This window comes from Cricetulus griseus, chromosome 6 (genome assembly GCF_003668045.3).
Source record: "Cricetulus griseus strain 17A/GY chromosome 6, alternate assembly CriGri-PICRH-1.0, whole genome shotgun sequence".
In the NCBI taxonomy this organism is placed as follows: Eukaryota; Metazoa; Chordata; class Mammalia; order Rodentia; family Cricetidae; genus Cricetulus; species Cricetulus griseus.
In genome coordinates this window covers 58391413-58405600 of record NC_048599.1, presented here as the reverse complement: position 1 = coordinate 58405600, position 14188 = coordinate 58391413, and the positions used below count along the sequence as shown (strand labels likewise).

Here is a 14188-nt window from a genome sequence, read left to right as displayed (position 1 = left end):
TAGCTCTTGTAGACCAGGCTGGTCTGAAACTCACAGAGATCCACCTGCCTCTGCCTCCTGAGTGCTGGGATAAAGGCATGCGCCACCAACGCCCCGCCCTTCCTCTCTTCTTGGCTGCCATGTGCTCCTGCCTCACCTCAGGCTCACAGCAATGGAGTCAGCTGAATGTACCTTTGCATGTTTCTCTGAGCTGAATTCTCCCAACAGTTGGCAAATTTAAACTTTCTCTCCTAGAAACTGACTTCAGTCAAGTGTTTCTGTGACATGCAGAAAACTAACACACAAGGGTGGGACAATACAGTCAAAGTCAGCAGAATCGTGGTGTGTGTGTGTGTGTGGGGTTTGAACAGTCTAGGAACTTTGTGTTTGTTCTGGGGAGATAACAATCTTTCATTTTGTCACCATCTCTGGTGTTTTCCTTTCTGGAAACTTATGATGAACAAGAGAATATTATGGAAAATAGATCCATGATTTCTTTTTCCTTGGGAACATCACCAGGTCAGAGCAGGGTGAGACTCAGCTGCTAGGCATCTCCCAGCAGAAGGTGGAGAGGTCTGGGGAGGGAGATCCCAGAAATCTTAGCCTGCTGTCCCTAGAAAGGCCTCCTCTGAGGTTCTGTACAGAAGCAACTTGGTCATATCTACATAGAATACACAGAAGCACTTTAGAGACACCCACGAGTCATACATTTGTGATTATATTTATGTAGATACATGACAATTGTGCAGAGAAAAAGCAGCAAGGAAAAGCAACCCTCCCGGGCATCACTACCCATTAGACTCCAGGGTCCTCACACCACAGAAATGCCTGCATTCAGTTACAGCCCCAGGATCAAACATTGTGTCCCATTAATCAAAACACGCTCATTCAAAGTAAAATGCACACCATGTTTCTCTTAAAACTGTCATTTAGAAAGTAAGATAAGAAGTGTGGATGGTAACATAAGAATTCTCCCTGGTTTTGAAACAGACTGCCATGAAACTAACAACATAGCTCAGGTTTCAAACTTCTGGTAATCCTCCTGCATCAGCCTCTCAAGTACTGGGATGATGGATGTGAGCTTCTGGCATTTTCTTTTAAATCTACAGTTCTGACCCTGAGGTTGCCAGAGGCAGGGAATTAAGGGTGGGAGTATGTTTTTCTGAAGATTCAGGGGCACTCTTCAGATTCATTCATTTCTGATACTGCTGTGCTGTGAGGGTGACAGTGCTCAACAGCTGTGCCACAGAGCGGGGCCTATGGTGGGAGACGGCCCCTGAACAAGTGTCAGAGACATTCACAGGCTTGAAGGAAACTGAAGAGCAGGGGAAGGGTATGTGCGCAGACCAGTGCTGTTCCCAGACAGGCACTCCTGATGTGAAGCACACTAGCTTCGAAGAAAAGGCATTACACAAAGATTTCTATAGAAAAGCTTCTTCTTGTGAGGAAAACACAATTGAACACAATAAAATGCATGTTTTTCTTTAAAAATCAAACAATAGTGTCAATTGTCAAGACATTGATCTCTGCCATTGACAGCTCCAGATGGGGCTAGTCTCTCTCTACCTGGGTCCAAAGTCTCTAGGACTATACAATTCAAGACATGACTTTGCTGAACTTAAGTTCTGCCACTTTCTGCCACCTACCAAAAAGCCTTGGGAACATTCAATGGTCGAAGGGTACACTTAGTGACAGATGGGAACTGTCTCTTTTCTTAAGGCTGATAAATTGACTTTGTGGCGACCTATTGGGTGCACTGAAAAGTTAATCCTCGGACTTCAACATGATCTGAAATACTAACCAGAGATCTTGCCAGGGGCTGAGAGAGGTTGTGAATTCCAGATTCCCAAACTGAACCCAGCTTTGCTGGAGGGAGGCTTGGCAGGGCCATGCAGCGGGTGCTGGGACAAAGCAGATTTTCCTGGGCTGGCTGCCTACTCTGCTGGGGACTGCAGAAGGAATGGGTGCACACAGACTTGGCACACCCTCCTTCAAACCTGGGCATTATAGTCTTCTCTTTGGTGTCAGTCTACAGAGAGCAGACACCCTCTGTCATTTCTGCTGCTTCTCAGTGTCCTCTGAAGGACTGAGAGGTTCACGGTAACGAACTGCCCTGAAGACTCCTGTCAGTCTCAGCTCACTCCCGGAGTTCCCCAGACTGTGTCCACACCTACGTTTTTCTTTGGATAATTTCTTTTTCTTCTTAGACTTTTAATCTCCATATATAGTGCTCTTCTCAATATTTAGATAGAAATATTTTGATAGAAACTTAGGGATTTTAGAGGTAAGAGGACCTCATCTAGAGTCCAGTATCTGCCCTTCCCTACCCTACGTATGAGGGAACTGAGATATGGAGAGGACAGAACCTTGGCTAAGGACATTCAGCAAGTCAGTGGCATAGCATACTTCAGGCCCAGGGACCCCCTCCTTTCCCACCCCAGCGGTGCGCCCTCCTCAGTCAGCCTTTGGCAGGGACTTCCTGTGAGAGGGGGGCACAAGGTGTGGGGGCAGGCTGTTCGGTAGCTCGTAGCCATCCAACTTGATCTTGATGAGGTGCTTGGCCAGGGCAAACTCCTCCTCATCCAGCATGCCGTCGCAGTCACAGTCGGCCAGCTTCCAGATCTTGCCCAGGACACTGTTGGGCAGCTTGGAGGTCACCATTTCCTTCTTGGCATTGACACCTGATATCTTGCCATTGATGGGTGATAGCGTATAAAAGAGTTCATCGTACACAGGCTTATCTTTAGCCACGACCCACTCTTCCTCATCAGCACCCTCCTTGGCCCCCTCCCCATAGCCCTGGTTGAAGGGCCCTTCTGTGGTGCCGTCAAAGGCACCGCCCTGCACCATCTGTGTGGGCATGTTCATCTCTTCCTGGCTGATGAGACTCATCAGGGATGCGATCTTGTTGCTCAGCATGTTGTCCACGGCCTCGATCAGCTTGGGCTTCAGCGAGTGGAACTTGGTGAAGTCATAGTTCTCAAGCTGTTCCTATAGGAGGGGAAACCAGATTTGGCATTATGTTCTCTACAGGAGGCGATGGAGGGAGCTGGGTCTCCCTTGAAGCAGCCATCCCACCACACCCTCTGCCATTCAGAAGAACTCTTTGCTGGGGCTTCCATCTCTAAGTTCACCAAATGGCAGAGGGGCTTAGGAATAAGAAACAAGCTTCAGGAGTGAAATGTGGCTTCTTGTACAGCAGCGCCCTCTCTGGTGGCTGCAGCAGTTACAGTCCCCAAAGACTTTGAAAAATCAAAACAAAACAAAACAAAACTTTCACCTGCCCTAATGCCCTAGAGAATCGGAATGCTCTCACAAAGGTTCTGCTACACACTTCAGTTACTTTCACAGCAATCCCAGGAGTGAAAAAGGACAGTATTATAAACTGGATTTACAATCACATGGGCCATCCAGATGGAGTTAAGACTAGAGTCCACATCTGCTAACTCTTTGCTATGCTTTGCTAAAAAGCTCAGGGACAAGAGGGAGCCATGCCTGACACTGCCTAGATGGTCAGGATCTGGGAGCTGGATGGCTGAGACCTAGAGTAGAACCAAACATAACAACAACAACAACAACAAATCAACAAAATGATTCCTAATAATATTCCACTATAGTCATTGGATCAGTGCCTAGCCCAATTGTTATCAGAGAGGCTTCCTCCAGCAGCTGATGGGAGCAGATGCAGAGACCCACTGCCAAGCATTAAGCGGGCCTCAGGAAATTCTGCAGAAGAGGGGGAGGAAGGATTGTATGAGCCAGAGAGGTTGAGGACATTAGGAGAGCATGATCTACAGAATCAACTAAGCAGGGCTATAGGGGCCCACAGAGACTGAAACACCAACCATGGAGCCTTCATGGGTCTACACCAGGTCTTCTGCACGTATGCTGTGGTTCTTTAGCTTAGGACTCCTAACAGTGGGATAGCGAGGTGTCTCTGACTCTTTTTCCTGCTCAAGAGACCCATTCCTTCTTCTGGGTTTCCTCGTTCAGCCTTGATAAAGAGGGTATATGCCTGGTCTCATTGCATCTTGTTTTTTTTTTGTTTTTTGTTTTTTGTTTTGAGACAGGGTTTCTCTGTGTAGCCCTGGCTGTCCTGAAACTTGCTCTGTAGACTAGGCTAGCCTGGAACTCAGCGATCGACCTGCCTCTGCCTCCCGAGTACTAGGGTTAAAGGTGTGTGCCACCATTCCCTGGATCATTGCATCTTGTTATGCCAAGTTTGGTTGATATCACTGGGAGGCCTGCTCTTTTCTGGAAGGAAATGGAGGAGCACTAGAGCTGGGTGGCGAGGGCTGAGAGGAGGGGAAGGAAGGAGGCTGCAGTTGGGATATATTTGTAAAGAGTTAAAATAAATAAAAACAAATCATTAAAGATTGAAAAAAAAGAACCCTCAAGGGCTGTATTTAGGGAAAAATTCTATTATTTGAGAACTTTGTAGCTTAGCTGTGTGTGGCACCACACACCTATAATCCCAGCACTCTGAAGGTAAAGATTGTAGAGTTGCTGAAAGCTTGAGGCTAGCCTGGTCTACATAGCAAAACCCTGTCTCAATTCCCTGGATCCTTAAGAAAAGAACTTCATTTTTGGATTATTTGAAAATAATACTGATGTAGCCTGGGGCACATGCTCCTTGGCTTTTTAAGAATGAGCCTAGAAGGCTATAGAACCAGAAACCTGCAGGACTCCCCACACAGGCACAGTCTACTGCACTGTGGCTTCCCCAAGAAGGTCCCTGTCAGGGCTGTGGGAATCTCACAGCTGTAGACTAGTCAGTTATTTCAAAAGTAAGCACAAATGAGCACAAGTTGAAACCTAGGATTGGGCACCATAAGCCAGGTCACAATAGGTCTCTACCTGGTCTCTTGGGAGAAGTGGTCTGTCAGCAGAGCAAAGGCTCTAGCGGGGGCTAGGGAACTTAGCTACAGGCCTTCTAGGGTGGAGCCTCCAGCCGGGGAAGAGGGTCACAGAGGCTTTATGGGTAGTGATAAAGAGAAAGCCCTTTCTACCTAGTTTGTCTCTGCTTCCTCACGCATCCACCCACCCACCATTTACCCATCCTTCCTGCAGCCATCCTGTATCCTGCCCTTATCACTTATCACTATTGTTTGCTATGCTTCAGATGCTCTCCTGGGCCCAGGGATGGGCTCTGCTTTAAAGGAGCCTTGGTCATACTGGAGGAAGAAGACACCAGCTGTGCAGGGTCTGTCTATTTCAAAAAAGACTTGTGCAAAAAGGATAACATGAACTATAAAAAGTCAGTAGAAAGGGAGAACCGAGTAATTAGAAGGGAGAAGGGACATGACACCAGGTGTCTGAGGTTAAGGAAGGCTGTTTCCTGCAAGCACGTTTGAACTCAGGATTCTGCGTTCCTTGGATACCAAGGAAGGAGCTCATTTATTTACTACTGTGACAGATGGGACTAGAGTTGAGCTTTCTCTGGCCTTGAACAGAAAGAGTTGCCTAGGTCCTAACATCAGCAGACTCAAAGAACCTCATGTAAGATGGTCTTCCACATTTTTTTTTTCTAGCAAATGCACAAGCATTCAGAGTGTGTATGCATGTGTCTGTGTGAATGGTGTGTGTGTGTGGAGAGAGAGAGAGAGAGAGAGAGAGAGAGAGAGAGAAGAGAGAGAGAGAGAGGAGAGAGGGAGGGAGGGAGGGAGGGAGGGAGGGAGGGAGGGAGGGAGGAGGTGCATGCCTGTGCACACAAAGATGCCAGGGGCAGTTGTCAGGCATGTCCCTCTATCACTCTTGGCTGACACTTTTGAGGCAGGGTCTTCCTCTGCACCTTGACTTCTGTCTGTTGGGTAGGAGCAAGCCTCAGTGACCTTCCAGTTTCCAGCCCCTTCAGAGGTGGGGTTACAGGCATGTGTGGAACCATGCCCCACTTTTACATGGCTGCTAGGATCCAAACACTTGTTCTTATGTATGCACAGCAGAAGTCTTACTGCAGAGCCATCTATCATTTCTCTACTCAATGGCACAGTTGTTGGTTTTTGTTTTATTTTTTGTCTGTGTGTGTTGCTGGAAATTAAACTTGGGGCCCATTACACATTAGGCAAATGATCAATCACAAAGCTCTATATTCCCAGCCCTCAGTGCAGTTTTATATGTGGGTATTTATGTATGGGCAATTCTGGATGAGAGGGTGTGGAGATAGACAGGCTATTCATTTATGTAGTTTCCTGGAGATAGACAGAGAGATCCCAGAAAGAAGCCAATCTTGGCTATTCTGGAAAAAGCAGTGAGACAGACTTTAAGGGGGGATATATAGGCATGGATCAATACATTCTTTCATTGTAAAACATGTGGAAAAAAATAGAAATTGAAAATAAAGATTTAAGCCAGGAATACCATGTGCCTCTAAGGCCAGAACCTGGGAAGTGGAGGCAGGAGGGTCAAGAATTCAAGGTGAGCTCATGCATGGTGGGAGTGTGGATGCAGGCACAGTGGTGAACACCTTTTATCCCAGCCCTCTGGAAGTAGAGGCAGGTGTATGTGCCTCTGTGAGTTCTAGGCCAATAGGGCTAGACAGTGAGACTTTGTCTCAAAAGGCAAGAAACAAACAAACAAACAAATGGAATTCAGGGTGATGACTAGATAGCAGAACATCCCAAGTTCAGTTTCCAGCACCCAAGTTGTGTGGCTCACAACCACCTGTAGTTCCAGCCTTCTGGGATCCAATATCCTTTTTTAACATCTGTGGATAACTGCACTCACACCCACATAGATACACATGCATACATATAATCTAAATTAAAAAAAAAAAGAATTCCATGGCTCTAGGCCCTACTGCCTCTACCTTTTGAGTGTTGGGATTACTGATGTATGCTACCACACATGGCTAACCTAACCTAGCAAAGTCATTTTGTAGATAGCAATGGAAGCAGTGTCTAACAGAAAACAATAATTGTGATTTTCAGGGTGTGTGGCAGGGCAGGATTCTCTGTTCTTATTTGGAAGAGGAGCCCCAGCACTCAGACTGCAGAGGGGTCAGAGCCAAAAGATGACTGCCTATCATGTCTTCAGATGTGGCCCAACACACTTGCAGACAGGCAGCATTGTGCCATCTAACCTGCTATGCTGAAACCTGGCAGTCTGCACCTGGTTGAGCACTTAAGTCAGGCAGTCTGGCTTCTAAAATGAGTTCTGGCTTCTGGGTCCCACATCCTCACTGGTTGATTAGAGCTACAAGGGCATCTTCTCCATCCTCTGCACCATACAGTGCTACTAACACTCAGGACTTCTGCTGACAGTGTCGTAGTCAGCTGAGAGGACAAAAGGGGCCAGTTGAGGAGGAAGGTTATAGGCCCTCCTACATAAAAATTCCAATGCTACTGGGTAAGAGGTCTGAATTCCCTTGGGTGCAGGAACACCTACCCCATCCCTGGGAAATGAGTCTGAGCACACTGGGTCCTTGTGTCTGCTCAAACTGTCTACCAGCCTGCAGAGTACAGAGATTCTGATGACAGTTATATGAAGAAACAAAGGGCCAGCGGCTACAATTTTGCAGGAACTACTAGACAGCAGAGGCTATGTCTGCCCAGAAAGCACATAGGAAATAAACTCTGGTCCATGTGGGGGACAAGCTATTTTCCTCCTGAAGAGCAAGTCTAAAACAGCAATCTTTTTTTTTTATTGGATAGCCATGCAGTCGAGATTTAATGAGATCAACAACTGTACCACTGGGCCCAGGATCGTGGGGCTGGAGTCAGTTCTCAGCCCAGTCTCAGGATGGGTTATCCTTGTCCAGTTACTAACAAAGTTCACCAGAGCAGTTTTCAAACGTGTGGTAGGGACAAGCAGATGGGGATGGCTCTGCTGCCCTCTGCTGTTAAAACATGGTAACTCAGCCACACGGGGGTCAAATTCTTCAAGAGTAAGCAGTTAACAGTATAGTGTTTCTAGCATTCTCAAGCTGCAGGGCAGTCTTTGCACAATAGGCCAGCGTCCCTTGGGACAAGACACAGGACAGACACAAAAACACGCACTTGGCTCACTGTGATAGATGTGAGAATCTCCTGACCAGGGAATTCTTGAGAGGGAGAACATAGACCAAAGCCTGCTGTGGTGAACCCTCCTCATGACCCTCAATATGCCCAGTTTGTGACTGTTATTTCCCAGCCATAGCCTCTGCCTCTGACCCACACATAGCTGGTGTTAACTGAATGCCTGTTGCTGAGGATGGCAAATCCTCAACAGCCTCAGGGAAAGGTACATGCTCAGCATTCTAGATCAGCAATTCTCAACCTGTGGGTTGCAATCCCTCTGGGGGCTGCATATCAGATATCCCACACATCAGATGTTTACATTACAATTCATAACAGTAGCAAAACTACAGTTGAGAACCACTGTTCTAGATGAAGGGGAAGCAGAGTGAACATGGCATGGGTACTGGACTCTGGAGTTACAGTCTTATGAAGACACAATGAATCACAGACATGAAGTCACTAATTACACTGAAACCCACAGCATTCATGTTGCAGCAAGGGTGTGTCACCAGGGCAAAGACTAAATTATTCTTCCTCTTATCTTAAATGTCTGCCCATTGATGTATTCCAGGGACTAGGACAATGATTGGGCACAGTAATTAACATTTTCCTGGATGAATGACTAAATGAGCACACATGAACATGACATCTCTCAGGTTGGGGCTCCTTGTTCTGTCCCAAGGCACTTGGGCTCACTGAAGATACTCAATGTGGGTACTGACCATAGGGACTCTCAGTATAGGCTTCCACTTACCCCAACTCCTGTTGAATGGGCTGCACCTGAGACTCTGATTTCCCTGACTCCTTCCCCAGGATTATTCCTTGCCCCAGCTCTGAGAGGCCTGGCTATGCTCTGGCCCAGATGAGTTTTCACAGACAGCTATCATTCTGGAGTCTGCTCTGTTATGGGAGCTCACCTACAGGCCACATGAGAGCCCAGAGGGGCTCAGCAGAGCTTCAGAGTTTCAGAGAGTTACCATGTGGTGTGGGCAATGTAACAACAGCCAAAGATTGCATATATGTGGTGCCATAGCATATGGTGGGTATTTATTCATGGTTTTCACTTAAGCCAACATACTAAGTTCCCTTATGAAAGGTACAAGGAAATAGCTGTCTTGTAGTTGAGCCATGGGATACAGGGCATAACCTAAGTATAAAAGAAAAAGTCTCAGCTGGGCAGTGGTGGCGCACACCTTTAATCTCAGAACTCAGGAGGCAGAGTCAGGTGGATCTCTGTGAGTTCAAGGACAGCCTGGTCTACAGAGAGAAAGAGTTCCAGGATAGCCAAGGCAACACAGAGAAACCCTGTCCTGAAAAACGAAAACCAAACCAAACCAAACCAAACCAAACCAAACCAAAACAAAAAACCCAGTAGTCTCTGGGAGACAACTAACCACAAGTCCTCAAGTTTCCTCCTACTGGTTGCCTTATCCCCCCTGATATGAGGGTTTGTACCTAGTCTTATTGCATCTTGTTATGCTATATTTGGTTGATATCTCTGGGAGGCCCGCTCTTTTCTGAAGGGAAATGGAAGAGCAGCAGATGGGGGTGGTGGGTGTTGGGAGGAGGGGAGGGAAGGGAAGCCGTTGTCAGGATGTGCTATATGACAGAATAAATTAAACAAAGAAACAAAAAACTTGGCTAGATCCTATGACCAGATCATACCAGAAGCACCCACCTTAACCCTAGGCATAAAGAGCTGCCACCAGAACAATGAGTCTAACGCCACTTCCCCTGCTCTGCACCAGCATGTCAGTGTTTCATTTATTAAAGCTGGCCTCACCTCTACTTTGTCCACTCCCTTCCTCCTCCTCTTCTCTCTGAGACCCAACCTTAGCCATACTCTCACTTGAGCCATTCTCTGTGGCTTGTGTGGCTTGGAGTGAATGATATAATGGTTGGTCTCAGGAAAAACCCATGTTTAGTCTATCCAGTTTTTGAAAATTCGAGACCAAATTTGAAAGGTGATTTACATACAACTCTAGACTTCAGCTCCTTATGCCCACGAGGGTTCATATTCCCACAGGACAGTGACAACGACATCCCCACATAGGTGGGTGACTCACAGGACCCCAACAAGCTCCTACTCTGCAACTGCAGAATCATTCTCCTTGTAGATCTTGGAGATATACTCAGGGACCCACTAGATATGACAAGCAGGCAGAGATGACATGGCCACCTCTTCATCTAGCTATATAGCTGGTAGCTGTAGGTCCCTGAGCTCATGTCATCTGCTTAATAGAGAGGACTGAGCCCTGTGTAGATGTGTGCTACACTAGACAAGAAGATCATGACCTTGTTCAGAAGGACACTCCATCACTGTGGGGCAGTGGACACTGGATACTGGACAGGCCATAGCAGCTGAATGCAGACCCATTATGGCTTGCCTGGAACTGCCCAGAGCTAATGGGGGCTAATGGGAGATTCTAAAATCAGGTTGGAGGCCACCACTACCAGCCTTTCAGCAGAACTCTTGCTGAACACAGAAAAGTAGTGCTGTGTCCAGAGCCCCAGCTCAGTGCTTAGCATCGAGCCTGTCCAAGGATACTCCCTCACTGTATGGCTGCAGGAGCTATCCAAAGTGATCTTCAAAGACAAGCCCAGCTCTAATTCCCTTCAGGTTCTGGGATTGTGAAAACCAGGGGTCACCTCAATCTCAAAGACAACTCTGAGGATGTCTATGAGGCCAAGCTGTATCTCTTTCTCATGTGAGTTTCACTGCCCTTTGGCTAATTGTCTCACCTTTAAAAAGATATTCTGGAAGGCAAACAATGTTTGCTTTAGTCATAGGAGGCCATCATCATGGGTCACCATTAAGAAGATGGCTTCATTGCATTCTCCTTTATTAAACTGTGAGACTTTCTTATATTCCCTGTGACCAGCTAGGGATTGAGGCAAGGAATTGTAGTACCCCAACCTCCTCGTGACACTGTAATGGGACTTCCAGTACCTGCATGGCCTTGACCTCAGGGAAGTCCCCCGCGGAAATCTGGTATTCTCGCTGCAGCTGAACATAGATTTCTGGAAGCCTGAAGATAAGTTCTCGCTTCTTATTTTCTTTTCCAAATACATTTGGCATTTCCTTCTTCAGGTAGCTGATGATGTAGGCATGTACCTGAGGGGAACATGTCAGGTGAGCACACACCACACTACTTGAGAGAAGAGATTAATGAGACCCATTCCCATGCAGAACTCTGGTTTTCAACCGCAAGAGAAGGTGAGGATCCAGGAGCCAGGCAGCCTAAGGGGAACTGGAATGTACCACCCGAGCTCTGAGGAGCTGGTCTGAACCAGGTAAACTGAGAGCCGGACCTGAGGAAGGGCCAGAGAGACCAGATATGCCGAGACCATGCAGTGGTGGTGAGCACGGAGAAGAACCCACATCAAAGGCTGGTAAGGGGGAGGGCATAGAAAGACAACGGGGGGGGGGGCGCTGAATGTGACAGACACAGGATATGGAATGACAGGGCAAAGAAGTGACATCTGAGTTGGGCCTTGTGAAGAACGGCAGGAGATGCAGTGAGAAGAGCAAGATGGGGTGCTAACAAGCTGGGTGCGAATTTGGGGCTGTATCACGCACATGGTCTGGAGGTGGGAGAGGCGGACTGCATCCAGACCTTGCTTAGCAGGCATGAGGAGCCACTGGAGGATTTGAAGTGAGGCTCTGTGGACCTAATGCTTGCACTAATGATGGTTCTCCAGGGCCAGAGAGGCCAGAATGATGGCGACTGGTGGGATGCCTAGCTGAAAACTAGGTGGGGTGAGTTACAGAGAATGTTCCTGGGGATTGTGTCTTCAAGTCTACTCCCAAGAAAGGGCAACTGACTGTAGCCTCTGAGTGGTGATTCTGGTGTCTGGGCAGGAAGTGAGCAGGCCCTGAGCAGGGAAGATCTCCACTGTGTCTAGCCAGAAAATGTAGAGAAAGTTTCACCTGTGGCCTGAGAGCACCAGGAAGCAAAACTGGAGGCTGATTGTAGTTTATCTATACAGGAATGGTGCCCAGTGAGCAATGAAGTAAGAATGATCAATGGGCATATCTCAATGGGCACAATGCTGAGATCTTCACTGGTGGTGCTAAGTGATTTTTGTATGAGACCAGTTGCACGGGACCAGGCTGAACAAAAAGCTCTCTCTGGGGAGGAAACCCGGATACATGAGTGGAAAGCTCCCAAACCCCTAAGGAGGGTACTGTACTATCCTGTCTGGCCTGTCACACCCTACTCTGTTTTTCCATTCTTCCACTTAACTTCTAACTTAGGTCAATAAGTTGTGTTCATCACAAAAGTTTTCTTTATAGAACTTCAAACCTACAGAGCAATTCAAAAGCCAAATAAACAGCTAAAATAGGAAAGGATGGAAAACAGAACAATAATTAAAAAAACCCACACAGTTATGTAGACTGGAAAATGCCACTAAAGATAATAGATTTGATTAGAAGCTTAAGGAAGAAGGAAATTGGAGAAAGTAAGCAGATGCATCCCACAGCTTGGCTGAGGGCCTCTGGGTATGCATGCTTACTGGGTGGGCCCACAGAATCTGAACAGTAATGTAAGCACAGGCAGTGTGCAGACACCATCTGAAAATCTACACATGATGTGCTATATGGCTATTGCTTAGGGACTTCTCTAAAGGTGGTTAACTGTAGGGTTATAAAAACTATTAACTCAAAATCAAGCTTGTGATGAATCCGAGGTGTTTCTCACTTGCCCCTGTGGTCCTGTGTGGCTTCATAGCAGCTTTGGTTCTGAACATACAATGTGTTAGTTTGCACTATGCATGATGCCACAATAAACTGTCTGAAATACCTCTGTTCAGATTGAGACTGTTGTTTGTAGGTTTATGGTAATAATTTTTTTTCAGCTAATGTTGGGCTAATGTTGGTAACTCATGTCTGTAATCTCGGGCCTTAGAAAGCTGAGACAGGAGGACTGTAATGGGTTAGGCCAGCCTGGGCTACACAGTGTTCCAGTTAAGTCTGGGCTACTGAGTGAAACCTATTTTCCCTTCTGTCCTTGATGAAAAAAAATTGAATAATAAATCCAAGACCCAGACTCATTGGTTGAGAAAAGTGTGAGGCTGAGAGAGGCAGCCAAGTCCTACTGAACAAGGGCTTGTTACTCTGTTCAGATCAAAGCTGGCACCAGAACCACGTGTGATTCTCACAGTCTCAGAAGGACTTAAGGGGGCCTTTAAAGCATCTGAGGTCAGCCTTCAGAGAGACAGGTTTCCATATATAGGCGTGGGCACTGACAGCCACAAAGCCCAGGCAGGGATGGAGCTATTTTTATGCCTTGCAGTGGATAAGCATTAAAGGGCTCATCATTACATGCTGAACAGTGATTCTCACACTCTTCAGCTTGTATCTGCCTGATGAACTACAGGATGCCTAACTTCTCAAATGAGGAATTTGACACTGCAAACAGGAAAGCCAGGCCCTGCATATCACATGTGACTAAGAGGAAAAGTGCATCTTTGAAAAGCAAACTAAATTCCACAGAACTCTTGTGACCCCTGAAAGTCACTGAGCTCTTCTCTCTCATTTTCCACTACTCCTTCCTCAAAAGCTGCTTTATTTTCTTATTGAGTGATGCTCTCCACATGGGTGGGGGCCTTTCCTAACCTCGTGCGGAATGGGGTCTCATAGTACACCTGCCTCGCTTTTGGTTTTTGTTCATCTATCTCATAAAGGATTATAGAAGAATAAAACTACATTCTATTTCCCAAACTCACATGTGGGCTTTCCGAAAACAGCTCTTACTCTGAAGAATCATGCCATAAACTGACTGGCATCTCAGAGCAAACAGACTTCTGGCAGGCCACCTCCCTCTGATAAAAGGTGAGGAGTCAAGGAGGCTAACCCAGAGCACATGAAGGTTTCTTGTCCCTTAGAAGATAGCTTTGAAAACACACAAATAGAAAAGACAGCAAAGTTACCCAATTTCCAGGCTTTTGTTTTGTATTATTAAGATCCTGTATTACTGTGAGAGTGATCAGAATAAAAAACACAGGCCACAGAGCCCCAAGGAAGCCAGGAGAGGAACATGGGGTACTTAGAGCCCTCAGAGGATGTGTGGATCTACTGTGGTTTGCAGACTATGAGAATTTATTTATATCATTCAGTGTATGGTAAAGCAGCCCAGGACACTTACATATGCTCTCTAATCTAGTCTTTTCAGATTCTTCCATGTTGTTATGCTTATCAATATTTACTCTTC

General features: G+C 46.6%; 1 protein-coding gene across 1 annotated transcript in view; it reads right to left on the bottom strand.

Moving 5' to 3' along the window:
• Nucleotides 1-679: 679 nt before the first annotated feature.
• Nucleotides 680-14188, bottom strand: part of Ehd4 (EH domain containing 4) — a 71895-nt gene continuing 58386 nt past the window's right edge. The window contains exons 5-6 of the mRNA XM_027422135.2: nucleotides 10924-11088; nucleotides 680-2970 (exon numbers count right to left, since the gene is read on the bottom strand). Of these exons, the coding sequence (XP_027277936.1) occupies nucleotides 2434-2970; nucleotides 10924-11088 (702 nt within the window). The 3' untranslated portion in view covers nucleotides 680-2433. The remainder of the gene's footprint in view (nucleotides 2971-10923; nucleotides 11089-14188) is intronic.